This window comes from Ruditapes philippinarum, unplaced genomic scaffold (assembly GCF_026571515.1).
Source record: "Ruditapes philippinarum isolate M1 unplaced genomic scaffold, ASM2657151v2 ctg798_1_1_1_1, whole genome shotgun sequence".
Classification (NCBI taxonomy): Eukaryota; Metazoa; Mollusca; class Bivalvia; order Venerida; family Veneridae; genus Ruditapes; species Ruditapes philippinarum.
This window is the reverse complement of record NW_026860568.1, coordinates 50,590-71,919: the sequence shown is the minus strand read 5'-3', so window position 1 is coordinate 71,919 and position 21,330 is coordinate 50,590. Positions and strand designations below refer to the sequence as shown.

Here is a 21,330-nt window from a genome sequence, read left to right as displayed (position 1 = left end):
CTCTTCATGACCTTTCTGCAGATTTGATAAATTCTGCTTTGTACGTATCTGTCACAAAGTCTGCACGCACACATTTTGGCAAAATCTCAAAATCTTTTTCAGCGCGTATTAAAAGGTTGAAGGGAGACAAGAAAGTGCTTCAAGATATATGTATATTATGTTTTTGTTACCTGGCCTCTGTTCATTGTATAATCGCCTTCGAGATCATGAATTAGTTTTGCCTTGGCAGTCTTTGTTGGTAAGCCATCTGCTGAAGCTAGAGACCAAGGGACTGGTCCAAGCGGGTACGTTAGTATCTTTTTAAGGATAATGTCATTTCCTTCTGATAGCATGATAAGCTGACCGAAGACATTGCCAGCGATCTTAACTTCGATAAGATTGTTCTGAGTTTATGTCACTTTCTTAACTTTCTTTGTATCGGCAAAGGTTTTTCAGTTTTGCTTCTTCAGTGGCGCATAAAACTAACAGTTTTATCAACCAGAGGTTCTTGGGCGAGCTTTTTGTGTGCCTCAAGTCCATTTCGATAGGCATCAAGCAGACTCTTTTCGATCTGTTCTGGTGCAGGAGCCCCTGAACTGAAACAGAACAACACATCCCTATTATCTGTAACAAATGGATTCATAAAGTTAGTTATTGATTCTTTGAGTTTCGTGACATTTTTTTTTCAAATGCAGCTATATTTGCTAATTGTGTATCAATGTGTGTAGAATAATCCACTGAAGATATGCCGGCCATGCGGAATGTAGCCTCAACATAGCTGGATCTCGAGTGTTGTGTTTGACTCCATCTGTAGTAGGCAGCAAAGTTTCTCCTGAATCCTATTATGCCTCTACGAGACTTTGCATGAATGTATATTTTTTGCTAAATAGTTATATTTACAGAATTTTTGAATAAGCTCTCTTGATCCTGGGTGTGTTGCATAAGAACATATACAGATAGATATTTTGCATAGTTTTGATGATCATATGCAAAGAATAATTGTAGCATATTTTATAATGTTGATATGTATAGGTCAAGATCGTTTTCCTTCGTTGCTCTCATAAAACAAAGAACCAGCCAAATGTTAACAATAGATCCATTCAAAACTGTGCCGTCTTCCCTAAGTGACCTTTTCCGAAGTCTTCCTTGAACTCTTGATACCTCTTGTAAAGTTCAAAAACAGAATCATTAGCTAACACATCTACAAGGTGTTCACGTCTTTGATTCTCAGCTAGCACATTTAACGCTTGGTTAATATCTTCCAATGCACTAGAGTTATGGATTTGGATAACTGCTGCTACAAAATCTTCAAAAGCAGTCTTTCGAGAGCTTCAACTGTGAACACATTAACACATTTACTCTTCTCTATCAGATTTCTGAGAAACGACTTCCACGATGCCGTTTGCCAATCCCCCCTAGGTATTAACCTAGCAAGCGAAAAGCCCCTAAATGTTTGATAGTATCACTGTACTTAGTTGGATTTTCCATACTAAAGAATATGCCTTTTAGCAGCAGCGAAATCAAAGGTCACAAATGTGTACTGTTGGTTTACAGCTCTTGAAACACTTGAAATTTCTAGAATTTTCTGAACATTGGCATTTTTTGTACTTTGGGCAATAAAGTACATTGGTATAAATGTGCTCTTCTATAGAGGATGTTTGATCTTGCAACTCAGATGTTTATAATAAGAGAGATCCAGCCAGCCCAACTTAGAACAATCTGCTTGTCATGTACACATGAACCATAGAAAGTCAGATGAAACAGCAAAACCCGAAACATTTCCTTTGTCGAAAAGTATTGATAAATGGTTCTTATTTCCCAATAATTAAGCATTTAGCCAATTCTTCAGGTTTGTATTTAACAGTGCGTGCCTTAGTCGCCTGTATATTTGATATATTAGAAGATGTTTGTTCTCTTTTAGTGTCATCATCTTACGGCTGTTCTCTTTCTTGAAGTGCAGTATGGGTTGTTATTTAGACGGATGAGATGGAAATGGTCCCAGCACAAATGTGCTATCAAATTGCTTTTTGCAAAATTTGCATCAGGGAGAATAATGTCCTGATAAAGGGTACTGTTACACAGTTTCCAACTCCAAAATCTGAGAGTATGACTGACACGAGAATAATGTCCTGATAAAGGGTACTGTTACACAGTTTCCAACTCCAAAATCTGAGAGTATGACTGACAATGTCCGAAATGATTCATCAGTGTCTTATGCTGTCATATGCTGTGTTGCATTTCAAAAAAGATTTTATCAACAAAATCACTATAAAACAATTGATTTTAAGGGAGAAGCATACTATTGTACTTCTGCTTTTTTTCTAATGGCGCAATGAAAATAGGGGAAGTAACTTTATAATGTTTTTTAAAGGGGAGTAACAATGATAATGAAATGTAATGCATTAATCTCAATTATTATTATAATAATAATAATGAAAAACTACCAACTAAATAAAATAAGAGTAAGAACAGTTTCCTTTGGTGGAACTCAACGAGCAGCCTTTCTGTCAAATAGTCATTTTGGTGCGGGTAAGCTTTACAATTCAATATAGTCATATGAAGATACAGAAGCAGGAACGAACGGATAAGTCAACTACCAACTTTTTAAATTGTATTTCATATAAGTGAGAGTATATTAAGTTTCTAGAGAGGACAAAAAGTCAATATTCGCATGAAATTCAATTAAAAGTACATGTATATCGAACTCTAAAGGCAGCTCAAATCGACCCCAAACAATTATGTTCATATCTCTATAAAATTGAAATAATATTCAAGAGCAGACTATTTAAAATTCTACCCAGCATAGAGTTAGTTTCACTAAGCATATCATATATAATTAATAATGACATCAAACTATTTATAAATGGGTATAAACACATTAAATATTGTTATGAATTGTTTATCTGTTCAATAATTGGCGGCCATTTTAAAATGGCGGACACCATTAATTATGTTATTTTTATGTTAAAACTTAAAACTTTTTGTATAAATCATAAAACATATATTTACAACTCAAAACAATGTTTAGATCACAAACTTCAAATATCATAGAGAAGATATCTGAAGAACTCTTATAAAACTTATATAGAAAAAATATGATACAAGGGGTGATAATCAACTTGTTCTCATGGTAAACGTTTCAGCTAAACAACAAGTGCCAATTGATAGCACATACCCTAAGCTTCAATACTATAAAGGTGTACATAAATACCCGGGGGGGGGGGGTAAGGGTGGTTATGCTAGCCCAGCGTCTAGTCAGCCTGTACACTGGATCAGTCTGATCAGGCTCTTAACTGTTGGCAATATTTTGGACTATTTATACGAACAACGCAAATCCATTACACAAATTCAAAGACTAATGAAGTATAAGTTAAGCTTAGTTTCACATTGTCAGTTTTGTTACAACGAAAAGAAACCAAACTATATGACTAAATTTAACATGCCCTGTAGAAATCCTTTTGAAAGGTCGACAAGAAAATTTGTTTTCAGTTCTGAAACGTATACACTATTGAAGCTTGAATAATAACAATTTTAAGTACTTCTCAGGCAAAGTTTTCTATTTTTGTACAATTCATCTCTGTATATTTTATTGCAAACTATACTTTGCTCTACCCATCTGTCGGAAAAATGCAAATGTGTGAATATACGTGTCAATTTTCGTGTGTAATATAATGAGGTTACTATCTTAAACAGAGAACGGGCGACCCGGTTTCGAATCCCCGGACGGTGCAGGTGACATTTTGGTGTGATTGATTATGAAATCCTTTCCACGGCTATTCGCTTGTACCTTGCTAGGGATGCACAAATTGACCACCTGACCCGTGACCGAAGGGTAACTACCACCGTTCACTTACAGACAATAGACACTTGGCCTCGCTATAACATGTTTAGCATTTGACTCCCGAATTTTTGAAACAATAAGACCGGTATTACTTTTTATTTTATGAATAAAATTCAGATAGATCTAACAAAAAGTAAAATTCGTTGTTATAAATATCAGTTGTAATATAACTTGCATTAAAAATATAAAAAGATGAAAACATTTCTTCTTTCATTACCCCTATAACACAGAAACTTATCATTACGCTGGTAAGATAATTAAAGTTAAATAGAAAATATTCACGAGTCAGTTTTATTAACCTTGTTCTTGAAAAGGATAGTAAAGTAAAACAGTATGCAGTCGTTCTGGCTCAAAGTAAGATTTTAAAATCAATCAGAGTTCAACTTGGTAGAAAATCTGGACACATTGTTTTATACAAGGTTTTAGGAAATGCTGCATATAAGTCGAGGAAAACGACAACATGCAATGCAATAAGCAGGGGGAAAAACAACAAAAACACACTCACTCCTTTTCAATAAAATGTTCATTTAAATATATTTAAAAAAATATGAAGTACGTAAATAACAAAACTGGAGAGAAACTCAAATTCAGACTTAACAATTGTAATATTATTATGCCATTACAAATAATAAGATACAAATGCACATAGTCGTAATATTGCACATATAATCGTGCTAGTACTATTTTTCAAATAAAATTTATAGGAAAATTTACCAGAGAACAGGTTCATGAAGGAAATCTAAAAAATTATTTACCAGATATCTTTTGACCTAATCACCGTTAACCGTTTTACGTGCGTACGTAAATAGGTACTGACATGTTGGAACATTGTTTATACAAATAATACCAAAAATAAGAAGATGCAAAATAATGTTTTATACTTAGTTTATATTTTATATGGATCTTAATAAACATTTAAGATTCAATTATGAACAAAAACATTTTTAAAACAGTCACATTTTTTAGGAACGAGTCTCAGACATATTCTTTTGTATTAGATATTTTGAAATGTAAGGGAAGTAATTACGAATCAAATGCATTTAAATCTTGTAAGAGTAGTGTATCTTGTTTCTTGCATCTTACTATTTTTACATATATTTTGTTTACTTTATTGACAGATTTACTGTTGACTAATGGTACTATTAATTCATAAGGGTATATACCAAAATGTGACTATGAGCTATAATGGCTTTGTTAATTGTGTATTGTGAGATTTATGAAAGAATAAAGCTTCATTTTCTTCTATAATATCAAATATTGTCTTAAATGTCGTGCGCTTTCCATTTATTTACAAAATAAATTTCTCAACGTCCAGAAGAAACTTTCGAAAGTTGCTCAGGCACACACAAAGATTTAGTTTTTTTAAGTGATGACAGGATTGGGGAATATCAGTGAGTAGTTATTATTATCAACTGGCGGTGAACGTATGAACGGCTGATGAATGTATTCACGTATTGCGTGTTTGAAAAGTTATGTTTGCGATCTGGTTAACTATGTCATGCCTGCTTCACATCATTTCTGTGAAAAGTTCGACAAATTCTGAAAAGGAAAAACATGTTTAAATTTAGGACTGTCTGTTTATTATAGTGAACAATAAAAATGATATTATCATATATGAAATCTTTTAAAGAATCTCTTAAAACACAATCTATATTCACTTATCTATCAAATGTCTATCAATTATAGAAGATAATGTCACAAACAATTAAAAATATATTTTCTTCAAGTACATTAAGCACCGTATATATCCCGGAACGAATAAGGATGTGAGAATAACGCAGCAGCCATAGAAAAGTAACGCCGCCGAACTGTGCTTGTGTAAAGCACGCAATTTAACAGACAAATATCTTATATATCGTAAATCAAATGGAAATATATCACTTTATTAGTAGACATTTTATGTTAACCCTCATTACAAAATGTTCAAAGAAGTGATTGCTTTCAAAATCAATCGTGAAAATGACGACCTAACTATCTTATTGTAGGCGACGTTTACATGTTTAAGCGTTACGGCATAAAATGTCTGAATTATAATATTTTATAAACAGAATGTCGGCAAATGTCTCAGGTATACCGCATATGAGTTATTCAACGAAACGCATACTACAGCCTTGTCGTCATTTTAACGAATCATCATGAAAATTAACGATTTTCTTGAAGTATTTGTATTGATGTTTAACATGTAATGGCTTACCAGCCGGGTGCGTTTATTCATTTCTTTCAATTTAATTAGTTTAGAACCATATTATTTCGTTTACTTGTTGCTCGTTTCAGCAATATGTTTGTACAACTCGGTGTTACTTTTGCACAATTTCTCCACTTCTGTCAAACTCCGGCGTTACGGGCTGTATCCGATGACGATTTTAATGTTGTTAATATTTGTACTGTAATAAATATGAAAATGAACAGCAAACCCTGGAAATTTTATTACCTTTGAACTCAATTTTACCGTCGTTGTTTGAATCTACTAGTTTGAATAAATCATCAATCTCATTTGGGTTGAAATTTCCACTGGTAAAAATGGCTGAAATGAAAACCATTCCATGTTGAACAGCTTTGCAAAAATCATAAATTTCTTTTCGTTTTACAAATAACGTTTGCACAAATTATTCCAATAATTTCTACTTTATAAAAAGTTATGAAAAAAATATATATGTTATAACATATTATCTTAATAAACACGTAAGATTTACCTTTTAGTTCCTTTTCGTCAAGAAAACCATCTCCATTCTTATCATGAAGTCTAAATGCGTCCATTAGCTCTCCAGATGGATCTTTAAGACTTTTTAAAAACGGGAAGAATTCATCGAACGTTATGCAGTCATCATCTGAAAAAAACGACAATTTTAATATAAGACAAATAATTCCCATTAGGTATACTTATAACCCTGCTATCAACGCATAGTTTGGAACAATCTCTTATAGCGAAAATCCTGCAATTATTAATTGAAACATTACCAAAAATATGTTTAAAAAGAGCTTTTTGATGTTTAAAAAAACATGAATACACAACGACACTTATCATGCTATAACTTTTTGCCAACTCGACATTGAAATCTTATAGTCAGTAGAAAACACAATAAGCCAATACAGTACACCATATTAAAATACGGACTTCATTCCTACATTTTTATTGTTATTTTTTCTAAAGTCTCAAACTTCTACGCTACTGGCGTAGTACGATCTAATTAAGGTGTTCAGTAATTATATGAGTGGGTACGCTGGAAGCATCGTTTCTTCACATTACAGTTTACAACCCTACTTTTTAAACCCACAAAACAATTTCTTGTCAAAAATACATGAATATCATAAGCTTTACTAACAGGAAATCTTAAATAATACACTAATAAATTCATCATTTTTTATAATAAATAAATAAACACAAAAGTAATACATAAGTAATAAGTGATTTAGATAAGATTAAATTAGAATAACGTTTACTTTAGCAGTTAATCCTATGTAAATATTTTACACTAATATTTACAGTAAATGACCCATTTAACTTTGATTTAATCCGTTTTCTTAACAAATTATACAGCAAAGATTGTTATATTTGACTTTTGTTACTATTTTGTACTGATAATCTTGCCAACAATTAAAGACTTTGTTATGATAGCTCAGAAATTATGATATTTTATTGTGATTAACCCATAAAGATCTTTTATCTTAATCATAATAATTATACTTTTATTATATACTGTATAAATATCGATACAATGTATACTGGTTACGAAGTAATCATATTGAAATCACAATATTTATATACGTTACATACTGCACAACTGATAAATAATCGAAAATGAATAACAATTTCGACTTATTTGTTCATGCAGCTCTGTAACACCGCACTTTGGGGTCAAACGCACTTTGGGGTTAAACCCCAAAGTGCGTTACGTACTTTGGGGTCCGACCCCAGAGTGCGTTACGCACTTTGGGGTCCAATTTCGACCCCAAAGTGCGTTAAACAGGTACATATGAATTTTTTAACATCAGGCAAACGACCGCACTTTGGGGTCATAGAAAATTAAAGTTCATTATGTTTTAAATAATATATTGTAGCCAAAGCCAATGGTAAAAACAAAAAATCAAGGTATTCAATAGACACAAACATGTGCCCTGAATTATAGTAGAATGAATAGGGATTTAAATGGTCTTGATTAGTAAGTGAAGAACTTTCACCACATAAATCACCAAATAAAGAATTTGTATCAATTATTAAGCTAAAAATATTTTTCTCAAATTTTCCATTTATTTTAAAAGAATGTACACCTTTCATTAACTCCATTGTTTTTAGCTAAATGCATTATTTTCCCGTTTTTTATTTAATTTAGTCACATTTTATAGAAATATGATAGTCTTAGCATAGACAAAGGTATAACTTCTGGGAAATTTTAGAAAGACGTTTCAGTAAAAAAAAAATGTGCCTGATAATATGTTGAAAGAGCCATTTATTTAGCTAAATGTGACATATAAGAATCTTGACTAGGTGTAGATCCGGCTTTAAGTAGTAGTCCGTACAGGCAGTACTAAAAATATCAATTATTTTAGTAGTCGCACATTAAGAGCGGAGCTTCAGAATAATGTAAAATTCTCACTGGGGGTAAAGAGGGAATTGTGGGGTATCGAAGAAGTATGTAAGATTTCCCATAAAAAAAGCCTCTGGCGGACGTTACAAAATACCAAAGTTTGTTAACCCGTTACCACATATATACGCGAAACAACGCATTTTCGACCCCCCCCCCCTTTTTAGGCCTCAAATAGTGAAAAAATGTCCTATTTGGGCCCCAAACACATGTTTTCGTTTGAGAAATGTTGGTCAAAAAATTGAGCACTTTTTCGGCGCCGCCCCCCATCCAAAAGATACATCAGGGGGTTGCCAGAAGGGGGATGTGCCCCCTTCTGTTAGGGGGGGTTTGAAGGGGGGCGGAGTCCCCCTCATCGCCAAGAAAATTTTGGACTTGTGAGAGGCTAAAAATGACCCCAGGTCGATCATAATATAACGTGTAACCAACGCTGAAAAGCCTTTGACTCTATATCAATCCCTTGAGAAGTTGCAGCACTTTGAAATAAATTTTGATGAAAAAAATCGAGGCAAAATAGTGATTTTTGGCAATTTTGAGATGTCCCCTTGTTGCCATGGTAACAGGAAATTTAAGACTGAGCATGTCGTCACAAAGGCAATGGTCCAGTCAACATTTGTGCAAAGTTTGATTAGTATTGAAGCATTTTTCATAGTTTCATAGCAGTTTGAACTTGTAAGAGGAGGCTTTTCAGTAAAAATGGCCATTTTTCACAATATGCTCATGGGGGAAAGGGTTAACTAAAAAAATTATAAATGTTACAAAACAACAATATTTCACCAAAATTAGGTGAAAGACCACATTTTAACATGGAAAAACTAGTTTTTAGGTGATTCCAAAGTTTTTCATCATTTTTTGTTAACCCTTTACCACATATATACGCGAAACAACGCATTTTCGACCCCCCCCCCTTTTTTTAGGCCTCAAATAGTGAAAAAATGTCCTATTTGGGCCCCAAACACATGTTTTCGTTTGAGAAATGTTGGTCAAAAAATTGAGCACTTTTTCGGCGCCGCCCCCCATCCAAAAGATACATCAGGGGGTTGCCAGAAGGGGGATGTGCCCCCTTCTGTTAGGGGGGGTTTGAAGGGGGGCGGAGTCCCCCTCATCGCCAAGAAAATTTTGGACTTGTGAGAGGCTAAAAATGACCCCAGGTCGATCATAATATAACGTGTAACCAACGCTGAAAAGCCTTTGACTCTATATCAATCCCTTGAGAAGTTGCAGCACTTTGAAATAAATTTTGATGGAAAAAATCGAGGCAAAATAGTGATTTTTGGCAATTTTGAGATGTCCCCTTGTTGCCATGGTAACAGGAAATTTAAGACTGAGCATGTCGTCACAAAGGCAATGGTCCAGTCAACATTTGTGCAAAGTTTGATTAGTATTGAAGCATTTTTCATAGTTTCATAGCAGTTTGAACTTGTAAGAGGAGGCTTTTCAGTAAAAATGGCCATTTTTCACAATATGCTCATAGGGGAAAGGGTTAATAAGCTTAATAATGTATTTGTAAAAATCACTTTTTATAATCCGATCGAAAAACTTGATGTTTTAGCAGAACATTGCAATAGAGTATATTTATAGTTCTCTGGAAAAAATATAAACCGCATTTTATTTCATTCCAACGTATTTAAAATGTGGCTCAATATGGCACCAAAAGTTATCAAGTAAATGACTGACAGAACGGGGTATTTTTCGCAGCATCTTTTAATTCTAGGGATACACAATTTCTGTACGGTGGCATAAAAGTGGCATTTGTATTTTTTGTTTATACTTTTTTGTTTTTCGTACATATTGTTTCTTTGTTTGTCCTACATATTTTGTGTAGTTTTGAATACATACTTTTTTAGTTTTGCATACATATTCTTTTTTAGTTCGAATACATATTTTATACATATTCTTTTTTAGTTTGCATACGTATTATTTTAGTTTTTTGTACATATTTTTTTTTTATTTTCGTGCATATTTTTACATGACGTTATTTTCAAAGTACTGGTTTGGATAATTACACCATTTGTAAAACACCATTTTCAAACTCTTCGCCATCTTTAAATTTCAGTACCCCATTTGCCATTTGCAAATACCAACATTTTCATTTTTGGAGGTATCAAAAAAATAACAACACAATTTAGTATATATATACAAATATATAGTCCGCGGTAACCCAAAGAAACGTTCTGCATGGTCTCGATGTGGTTAATATTTGTCACAAGGTGACCCCAAAGTGCGTTAAACTTCGCACCGCACTTTGGGGTCAAACGCACTTTGGGATCAAAATCGAGAAATTGACCCCAAAGTGCGTTAATATGCTACATATCAACGCACTTTGGGTTCAAGAGGTCTAAAGGTGTCATCTGAGTTCTGCTTAAATACTGAGTACTGACTTATTTTCTATCTGCGACATTGGAATATTTGAGTTGGAGTTCACGATGGCGGTCAATACTTTATGATGTTAAGTGATAAAAGTTTCATTAATGTTACCACTTGAAATATCTAAAAATTGTGTTCATATAACAAAATTACGGTGGCATAAAAGTGACATTTGCATTTTTTTGTTTTCAGTTTTGTATACATATTTTATTTTAGTTTTGCATACATATTTTTTTCAGTTTTGCATTCATATTTTATTTTTGTTTTTCGTACATATGTTATTTTTGTTTTTCATACACATTTTAGCCAATCAAAACAGCCTTCAAATCTCATAACAGTCCATAGTTGAGTATAAAACTAGCAGAGTGGTTAGGTCACATTTCGGCCCATTTTTGGAATCGGCTCAGTGGTTTTCGGCCGGGCAAGTCTGGTTTCGGCCGACCCTTTTCGGCCCATTTTTATATTATATGTATTTTATTTAATTATTGTTTTTTATTATTATATACTGTTACATTAGTGTCTATTTGGAAAGGGCTGTTGATTGGTGATCAGTTATTATTTCATGAATATGCACCACTCAACCTCACCCCCTTTAGACTTGAGAATTATGAAACTTAGGTCAATTCCTTAGCACATCCAGATATCCAGGTGTGCCGGCTCAAGGTCGGGGTCACAGCTACAGGTCAAAGAATAAAGACTTGGGTTTCATGTCCGCTCCTTATCTCCGAAACCCCATGAGGGATTTTAAGGCACCTTGTGACAAATGTTAACCACAACGAGACCATATGCAGAACCTTTCTTTGGGTTACCGCGAATACTAAAAAATGAAAATGTTGGTATTTGCAGTGCAAATGGGGTACTGTAATTTACAGATGGCGAAGTGTTTGAAAATGGTGTTTAACAAATGGTGTAATTATCCAAACCTCTACTTTGCAAATGGCGTCATGTAAAAATATGTGCGAAAAAACAAAAATAAAATATGTACAAAAAAACTAAAATAAAATATGTATGCAAACTAAAAAAGAATATGTATGCAAAACTAAAATAAAATATGTATGCAAACTAAAAAAGAATATGTATGCAAAACTAAAAAAAAGTATGTATTCAAAACTACATGTAAAAAAATATCTACGACAAATAAACAAAAATATGTACGAAAAACAAAAAAAAAGTATAAAAAAATACAAATGTCACTTTTATGCCACCGTTCAAAATACTCTAGTACAGAAATTATGTATTCCTAGAATTAAAAGATGCTGCGAAAAGTATCCCGTTCTGTCGGTCATTTACTTGATAACTTTTGGTGCCATATTGAGCCCCATTTTAAATATGTTGGGAATGAAAAAAAAAATGCAGTTAATGTCTTTTTCCAAAGAACTATAAATATACTCTATTGCAATGTTCTGGTGAAAATTTTTTTCGATCGGACTATTAATAGTGATTTTTACAAAAAACATTATTAAGCTTATCAACAAACGTAAGGGTTTTTCTAACAACCGTTCGCCGGAGACTTTTTTATGGGAAATCTTACATACTTCTTAAGAAAGAGCAAACATGAATTTTATAATGTTAAAATAATGGTATCTGAGAAATGTAAGATGCTTGTTATCTGAATAAAGTAGCGATAACTGTGATATTATTCGTCATAAAAGAAACGAACACTGTAGTATTTGACTTCAATATAAAATACTAATTCACTATAACTGTACTCATCATTGCCAAAAAGCAACAGATGAAAAAGATGGTTCAGGTAAATGGCCAATGTGTATTTTTTGGATAATATAGAAGAACATCAAAATAAAAAAGCTTTTAAGAGAAACAAATAAAAGCATAAATAAATGTGCCTTTAAAACGTTCCTCGGGGGTCAATACCCCACAATCCCCTCTATACCCCCAAGAGAATTTTACATTATTCTGAAGCTCGGCTCTTAATTTGCGACTACTTAAATACATGTAGTTGATATTTTTAGTACTGCCTGTACGGACTACTACTTAAAGCCGCATCTACACCTAGCCAAGTTTCTTATATGTCACATTTAGCTAAATAAATGGCCCTTTCAACATATTATCAGGCACTTTTTTTTACTGAAATGTCTTACTAAGATTTCCCAGAATTTATACCTTTGTCTATGCTAAGACTATCATATTTCTTAAAAATGTGTAAATAAAAAACGGGGAAATAATGCATTTAGCTAAAAACAATGGAGTTAATGAAAGGTGTACATTCTTTAAAAATAAATGGAAAATTTGAGAAAAATATTTTAAGCTTAATAATTGATACAAATTCTTTATTTGGTGATTTACTTGGTGAAAGTTCTTCACTTACTAATCAAGATCATTTAAATCCCTATTGATTCTACTATAATTCAGGGCACATGTTTGTGTCTATTTAATGCCTTGATTTTTTTGTTTACCATTGGCTTTTACTACAATATATTATTTAAAACATAATGAACTTTAATTTTCTATGACCCCAAAGTGCGGTCGTTTGCCTGATGTTAAAAAATGCATATGTACCTGTTTAACGCACTTTGGGGTCGAAATTGGACCCCAAAGTGCGTAACGCACTATGGGGTCGGACCCCAAAGTGCGTTTGACCCCAAAGTGCGGTGTTACACACCTGGCATATAAGTTCTGCACATTATCTGGATGTGCTAAAGAATTGACCTAAGTTTCATAATTCTCAATTCTCAGGGGGTGGGGTTGAGATGTGCATATTCATGTAATAATAACTGATCACCAATCAACAGCCCTTTCCAAATAGACACTAATATAGTAGTATATAATAATAATAAACAGTAATTATATAAAATACATGTAATATAAAATGGGCCGAAAAGGGTCGGCCGAAATCAGGCTTGCCCGGCCGAAAACGACTGAGCAGATTCCAAAAATGGACAGAAATGTGACCAAACTGTGCTAGTTTTATACTCAACAATGGGCTGTTATGAAATTTGAAGGCTGTTTTGATTGGCTAAAATATGTATGAAAACAAAAATAAAATATGTACGAAAAACAAAAATAAAATATGAATGCAAAACTAAAAATAAAATATGAATGCAAAACTGAAAATAATATGTATGCAAAACTAAAATAAAATATGTATACAAAACTAAAAACCAAAAAATGCAAATGTCACTTTTATGCCACCGCAATTTTGTTATATGAACACAATTTCTAGATATTTCAAGTGGTAAAATTAATGAAACTATTATCACTTAAGCATCATAAAGTATTGACCGCCATCTTGAACTCCACCTCAAATATTCCAATGTCGCAGGTAGAAAATAAGTCAGTACTCCGTATTTTAGCAGAACTCAGATGACACCTTTAGACCTCTTGAACCCAAAGTGCGTTGATATGTAGCATATTAACGCACTTTGGGGTCAATTTCTAGATTTTGACCCCAAAGTGCGTTGGACCCCAAAGTGCGGTGCGAAGTTTAACGCACTTTGGGGTCGAACCCCAAAGTGCGTTTGACCCCAAAGTGCGGTGTTACACAGCTCTCTTCCTGTTGAGTGATTGTATAAAATTTTAAATACATGTAAAAAGTAGTTATTTTACTTTTTCTTCTTTGTCACATTTTTTAGAATATCCATTATCTTTATTTAAACTGAAAATAGGGAACTAAAGTCTTTTATTGAGTTCCATGAAGTTCTGTATTGTAGCTGAGTATAATATGCAAAACAAACCACAAATGAGCCGCGCCACGACAAAACCAACATAATGGGTTTGCGACCAGCATTGATCCAGACCAGCCTGCGCATCCGCGCAGTCTGATCAGGATCCATGCTGTTCGCTATCAGTTTCTCTACTTGTAATAGGGTTTGAAAGCGAACAGCATGGATCCTGATCAGACTGCGCGGATGTGCAGGCTGGTCTGGATCCATGCTGGTCGCAAACCCATTATCTTTGTTTTGTCGTGACGCGGCTCAAATAAGGGTATCAGATCGAACTGTTTATGTTATCATATTCTAAGATCAGAAAAGTTGAAATAAATATTATACAGTTTTCAATTTGCGTATATGTCTATCTGAAATCTATTGCGTACGCCTTTAAAAGACACTAAATTATGGAAAGGGGTGCAAAATTCATGTAAATGAATAACGTTTCGTGCAATAAATGTATTGAATTGACTCACATTATGAACTGAGATAAAAAAAATGTCGACAATGTGCCATCAACATTACAGTACTTGTGTATTAAATAATAGTATACATATATGTAAAGTTGATAAAGTTTACTTTCCAAATATATCTTTTAGAGTTCACTTTAAAATATTTGAGTAAACCGAGAATATATTAAATTATTTGGATATATTTGACAAAGTAAAAAGTCAAAATACCTTGGTTGACTAATTTTTACATTTATGTTTATTAACTATTGTTTAATTAACGGAATCATTTATTATTGTACAGTTACTGTACAATAGTTGCTCGTACTATTTTATTACTCACATCTGTATAATGGGAGATCTAGGGCATCCATACATCAGTTATAAAAATGTTTCTACTTATACTACAGTATATCAAGATTTAACATCAAAACGTTTATTCTAGGTTAAAATATATCAAAACATTTCCACACATACGGTTCACATATTAGCAAAAAGCAAATACTGACGAATACATACTATTTTTGTCTAATTGTTTCATGTATTCAGCCAAATCTTCTTGGGTCGGATTGAACCCCACATATTGTAATAATCTCTCCAGTTCATTGGCTGAAACTCCTCCATCTTTATTCCTGTCAAAGTTATCAAACTTTTCCCGCCATTCTGAAAAAATCAGCAGACGACAAATTTACATTCCTGATATATTGACCTTATGATTATTCTAGCATGCTGTTTACGTCACTAACACAACAATTTCAGCCGAGAACACACTATGAAACATTATTAACGAACAATTGAGGAAGTGCTAAAATTAACATCGTTTAATGTTATGCATGATGTAAAGGGTATCTGTATGCTAGAACGTATTAATGTTTATTTTCTACAAAGTAAAAACATATTGAAAATAGCCACTGCAGACTGGCAGATTTTAAAACTTACAAAAGATAAGCAAACAGAACCTTAAAAAAGTAAACATCAGAAGTATTTTATATAGTTAAAGTTATGTATCAAGGTGAACTTAGACAAGTGACTAGTGACTTATTTTTGCGATTAGTTAGTGTTTCTTACATTGATCGTGTGATCAGTACATATGAGCCGCGTCACGACAAAACCAGCATAATGGGTTTGCGACCAGCATGGATCAAGACCAGCCTGCGCATCCGCGCAGTCTGATCAGGATCCATGCTGTTCGCTTACAGACCCTATAACAAGTAAAGAAACTGATAGCGAACAGTATGGATCCTGATCAGACTGCGCGGATGCGCAGGCTGTTCTGGATCCATGCTGGTCACAAACCCATTATGTGGGTTTTGTCGTGACGCGGCTCATATATCTACAGTTATCTATACCAATGTCAAATTAACAAACGTGTCTCTCAAAGCTTATTATTATGATAATGCATTTTATTTTAAATTATTTAAGTTTTTTGAAGTATACACAAGTTCGTCAATTTAAAATAATATGAAAGACAAAGTTGACGAAAAACGCTCTTTTTAATACTGTATAAATTTGACGCATGTTACATTGGATTTACTGTTTGTTTACGCAACGTTATTCTCTAAAATAAAGCATATTATTTACTGAACAAGTCAAATGTTGATGCTGCATAACAAAGACGCCGCCAAATTATGTGAAAAGACACAGGTAATGTACAAAATCTGAATAGAAAATCGTTCTCTATTACAGTTGAATATCGGAAGCACTAATCAATTTTTTTCTCCATGTTCTTGTTATGTGTCTGAAAGTCTGAAATGTTTGTCTGTTGCGACAATGATTGAAACGTCTGGTCGAAGCAAAATAAATTGGATAACAAGAAAAAGTGAAATGATTGGTAATCTTAAAATGAATTCAAGACAATATGTGCCGATAATATGTCCATTTAGATATTGGTACGAATTGCATAATGTTCGTTCGAATGAATTTGAGGACGAACTGTCTCTTATAATCAATTCTTAGTTACGTTTTGTTTTCTTATTTATAAAAGATAAAACTACTTGATTAAACTAAAAATTGCATATTCGCCTATAGAATCTAGGTATAGGACCACTAAATGTAGTAAAAAATCAAGGTGAAAGAAAACAATCTTCAGTCACAGAATCCTTCAAAATAACCTATTTCAAATTTTGTGATACATTTTAAAATAAACGTACTTTATTAAATCAGTTAATCTGTTTTATAACTTAATGTTAATCATTTTCATGAATTACACGTCGAACACGTTTTTCCTGTTTTGCAAAATATATTTCCGCTGTGTAAAATCTCCGTTGCGTATTTTAATGTTCTCGTCATTAGACCAGAAAGATCGACTATAGACTGGCTCATTGGCACGTCATTTATTAAGTAATTATAAAAAGAATATGATATTCAAACATGGCACTATCACTTCAGTTAAACGTTTATTTTAATCCCTTAAAGCTCTGTGACATGTTGTACATAAGATAAGCTATTAGAAAATTTGAAAACAATGTGATTTTGTTAAACCAAGAAAAGAATGTAAAATTTTCCCCATTGCTATAAGAACAAATGCATATCTACTAGACGGCGCATGCACGCGCCGTCTAATAATCATAAAAGCAATCGTTCAAGCCATAAATCTCTTTTGTGTCATAGTTTGGGGACCTTTCTGTTGAAAATGTGTCACAGTGCGTTAACATTAGTTACCCGCACTCCAGAGCCATACTCATTGACTGGCTCATTTTTTCTTGGGTTTATTTATTGTGACGACAGGGAATGGGATAACGTTAGAAATAACATATTCAGATGTTCGTTCATTGGTTACTTATTGTTCTGTATTTTCATATTGTGACAACATGTATCGTGTTTATAATTTTGCCTATGATACAACAGAGAAAGAACATGAAAACACTCGGCAATCTGATTTATACTCGGTGGGGGTGGGGGGGGGGTCAAATATAAATGAATGCTTCAACACGCGTAATACATGTACATCTGAAAATTTATGATATGTGAAAAGTCAACCATTTTGACCCTTATCCGTACCCTAATAATAATTAAGTACTATAATAAAAAATATTTCAAATTTGGTAATTTAAACTCGTTGTTAAAGATTGTACAGGTACATAAGTTAAAAAGCATGATAGAAGAAGAAATAAACATTAAAAAGGTATTGGATAAAAGACGTCACATCAATAGAAATTATGAGAGATACATATAACCCTGCCTTTTTGATAACACATCATATACAAAACATCGTACGATCTCCAACACACAATAAAGTAGTTCATTCAGAGAAGCAGAGATACTAATACATCAACATATAGTCCACATTATGGTGTATGTCACTAGTACACAAATAGAATACTGATACGAAATGTCACAAGATTCATACACACAAACACATCATTTGGCATTTTATCTTTAGATGAAATCTTACGTGTTGTATCAGAATATTAAGAGAAAAAATAGTTATAAACGTCCAGGTGTTGAAAAATATCTAAAGAAAAAATAAATAAAGAAATCGTTTCATTGACTGTTAGATTTCAAAAAATCGAAAACGTTTTACTGACTAACCTTTTTTGTTGTAATTCGCCTATAAAAGAAAAAATATTGTACTTGTTAATTTATAAATAATTAGGTGTTAGTCATATTGATAATACACTCAACATATAACACAATACCTAGTAACAAGGTTTGTTTAAAAATAACCTTACTTTTCTATTTCATCGGTTTTTTTTCTGCATTTATAAATTTAACGAAAAATGTATGGTTTTCAGGTTAATAACGCTATTTAAAGCATTGCTATTATATGATTATTTTAGGAAAGATATACAAAGTTATCAGGGCGACTTTCCCTCTTAATACTGATAATAAATTAAAATGCAACTTATGTAAATGTACATAATTACTTAAACAATAAAAAACAGTTTAAACTAAAATAATTTTATATTTCATTTATATATAGCTTTCTCTGTTGTTATCAATGCATTAAATGGTACATTTTTATCACTTGCAAACTAATTTCTTCATAATAAATGACGTTTCGAAATGAGAAATAATGAGAAAATAAAAGAAACATTTGACGGTAAAAAAATACACTTACCATGTTTGATTGTATTTTTCCAAACTGAACACTTAACTACACTACACGTAATTATAAAGACATTGAGATACAAAAGGCCGCTATAAAGATATATAAGTATATACTTCAATACCTGAAGCATGACTTGACTTTACTTCTCTTTTACTATTTAACGCACTTAACAATGGCAATCATTTGATAAAATGATATAAATTTCTATTGTCTGTCTTCCGCAAATTAAATCCTAAAAGAAAACAACTGCGGCCACGAATCTTTGAGGTCATTTCGATAAAAATTATCGTAAATATAAACATTTCTAAATACAAAAAGAATGTAGAATGTATTAAATTAAAGTAAATTTTGGACATAACTATGACTTTTTTTAATAACCGTATCTTCTGATATCACATGTTTAATCGGTTATCTCCCCTTTATGCTGTTCGATTCCATATTTTAAAAATGTCCCAAATATTTGTTAGACTTTCATTCAGGTACGTAGTGACATCCGATTAATTGATGTTTATCTGTTCTTAGAAAAAAAACTATAAACTTTATTTCAGGTGAATCATTTGAACTTGTTGAGAAGTAAATTCATTATTATATGTTTTAAGTTGTAAAGGAAATGAATATTAAGCTCAATAGTCTACTTACATGTAGAATCTCGTATAAGGTGTTCTTTTGCAAAAAGAAAAAAATGCTCGAGTCCTGCAGTGATATTCAGATTTGCCGATTACAAACTCGGTCTGCTCGGTCTGTGTCCCGGTTTCACGAAAACATTACGTTACAACTCATAAATGTAACTTGAATTGGGTCTTAAGTCTGATTAACATCTGAACTGTGGCAATGACGTTTTTAGCGGGTCACGAAAATTTTGTTAGTTTAAGCTCAGATATGTATCACGTAAATAATGATGGTGGGTAAAATATGTGAAATAAAACAACACAACTAAAGGCGTATAGAGTGGATGGGTTGGGGTGAGGGAAAATATTCATCAACTTTTTTACATAAGTTAATCCATTGATTGAGGTCAAAGGTAAGATATTTAATCCAATTCCTGCTCAGTTAGAGATTTATGTGTGTTAACATCTTCAAAAACATAGAATCCATTCAGGGCATTAATAATTATTATAACCCCTCACTTTTTTCATAATGCTAATTTCCCATAGGCCTCTGGGAGTTATTCTTACTATTAATGCAAGTGTACCACGTGACTAAGAATTTTGTACTGTTACATAGGTAACAGTATTTTTTAACAGTATAAAATCTGGTCACGTGGTCTATTTTCTAAATAAAATTAAATGAAATGCCGCCATTTTCTTTCGATTCATTCTTATTTTTTAGGACATCACCAAAGTAACTATGACTCTCATAAAATTTAGTTCTTTGCACCCTAGAGTTCTTTTCGCGTATAAAATATCTTTTGGTTGAATAGTCAAAAAGTAAACATCCGTTTTCAACGGAAGTAATTGCAATGTGAATAATTATGTGTCAAACTGGAACATGCAGACGATTAAAGCATGCAACAAAGGATTATTTAACAATTTTAACTAGTGAAACGTTACAGATAGAGTTGTTGGACAGACATCTGTAGGATATCACCGTTACTGTATTTTGTAAATGCACTTTGTCAAAAACCATGCTAAGAATATTCTGAATACGGAAGGATCAGATTTCACAGATCATAACCTTATAAATGGGTTAGTGTTTTGTTTTGTAAATAAAACACATCTTATTTTATGTTTATGACTGGTAGATATTATCACTTGCTGAAAGAATAAAAGAAAAACAGCTTCTCAAGTAGGCCTACAGTACACTTAAAACTTGCAAGGTAAGGACAGTTTAGTTACTGATACTCTTGGTTTATTTTCTGTTACAGTTAGATTTAGTTTACAAGTTCAGATCATCACAGTATTTGTTCGGGGTAATTAAATAAATAACACATGTGTTTGTGGGTAACAGTAAAATATCATCCCTCGTAGAAATACTGTTACCCTCGGGTACGCCTCAGGTAACAGTATTTTCCTCGGAACGCTCCTTCGCCGCCTTGAACGACACTTTGGAATTACAGGCAAGCCACTCGCATGGATGACGCCATACCTGACCGACCGATACCAGACTGTATGCATAAACAACAAACTATCACAGCCAGTCCACATGGAGTACAGTGTACCTCAAGGGTCTGTCCTGGGACCCAAGAGCTATGTGATGTATACGAAACCTGTCGGAGAAATCTGCCGTAAATATGATTTAAACAACCATTTCTTCGCAGATGACTCACAATTCTATCTATCCTTCAAACCAGTGACTAATATTTCAATTCAGGAGAATATAAACCGTATTGAAAGATGTCTTGAAGATATTGTAAGTTGGATGAATGCCAACATGCTGAAGCTAAACGGCAACAAAA

General features: G+C 32.9%; 1 protein-coding gene across 1 annotated transcript; it reads right to left on the bottom strand.

Annotated features, from left to right (window-relative positions):
• Positions 1-4,325: 4,325 nt before the first annotated feature.
• On the bottom strand, positions 4,326-19,071 carry LOC132760633 (troponin C, slow skeletal and cardiac muscles-like). The gene is made up of 6 exons (XM_060752651.1): positions 18,945-19,071; positions 18,416-18,434; positions 15,404-15,547; positions 6,514-6,648; positions 6,252-6,344; positions 4,326-5,359 (listed from the first exon to the last, which is right to left on the bottom strand). The coding sequence occupies exons 1-6, from the start codon at positions 18,945-18,947 to the stop codon at positions 5,328-5,330; spliced, it is 426 nt and encodes a 141-aa protein (XP_060608634.1). The 5' UTR covers positions 18,948-19,071; the 3' UTR covers positions 4,326-5,327.
• Positions 19,072-21,330: the final 2,259 nt, after the last annotated feature.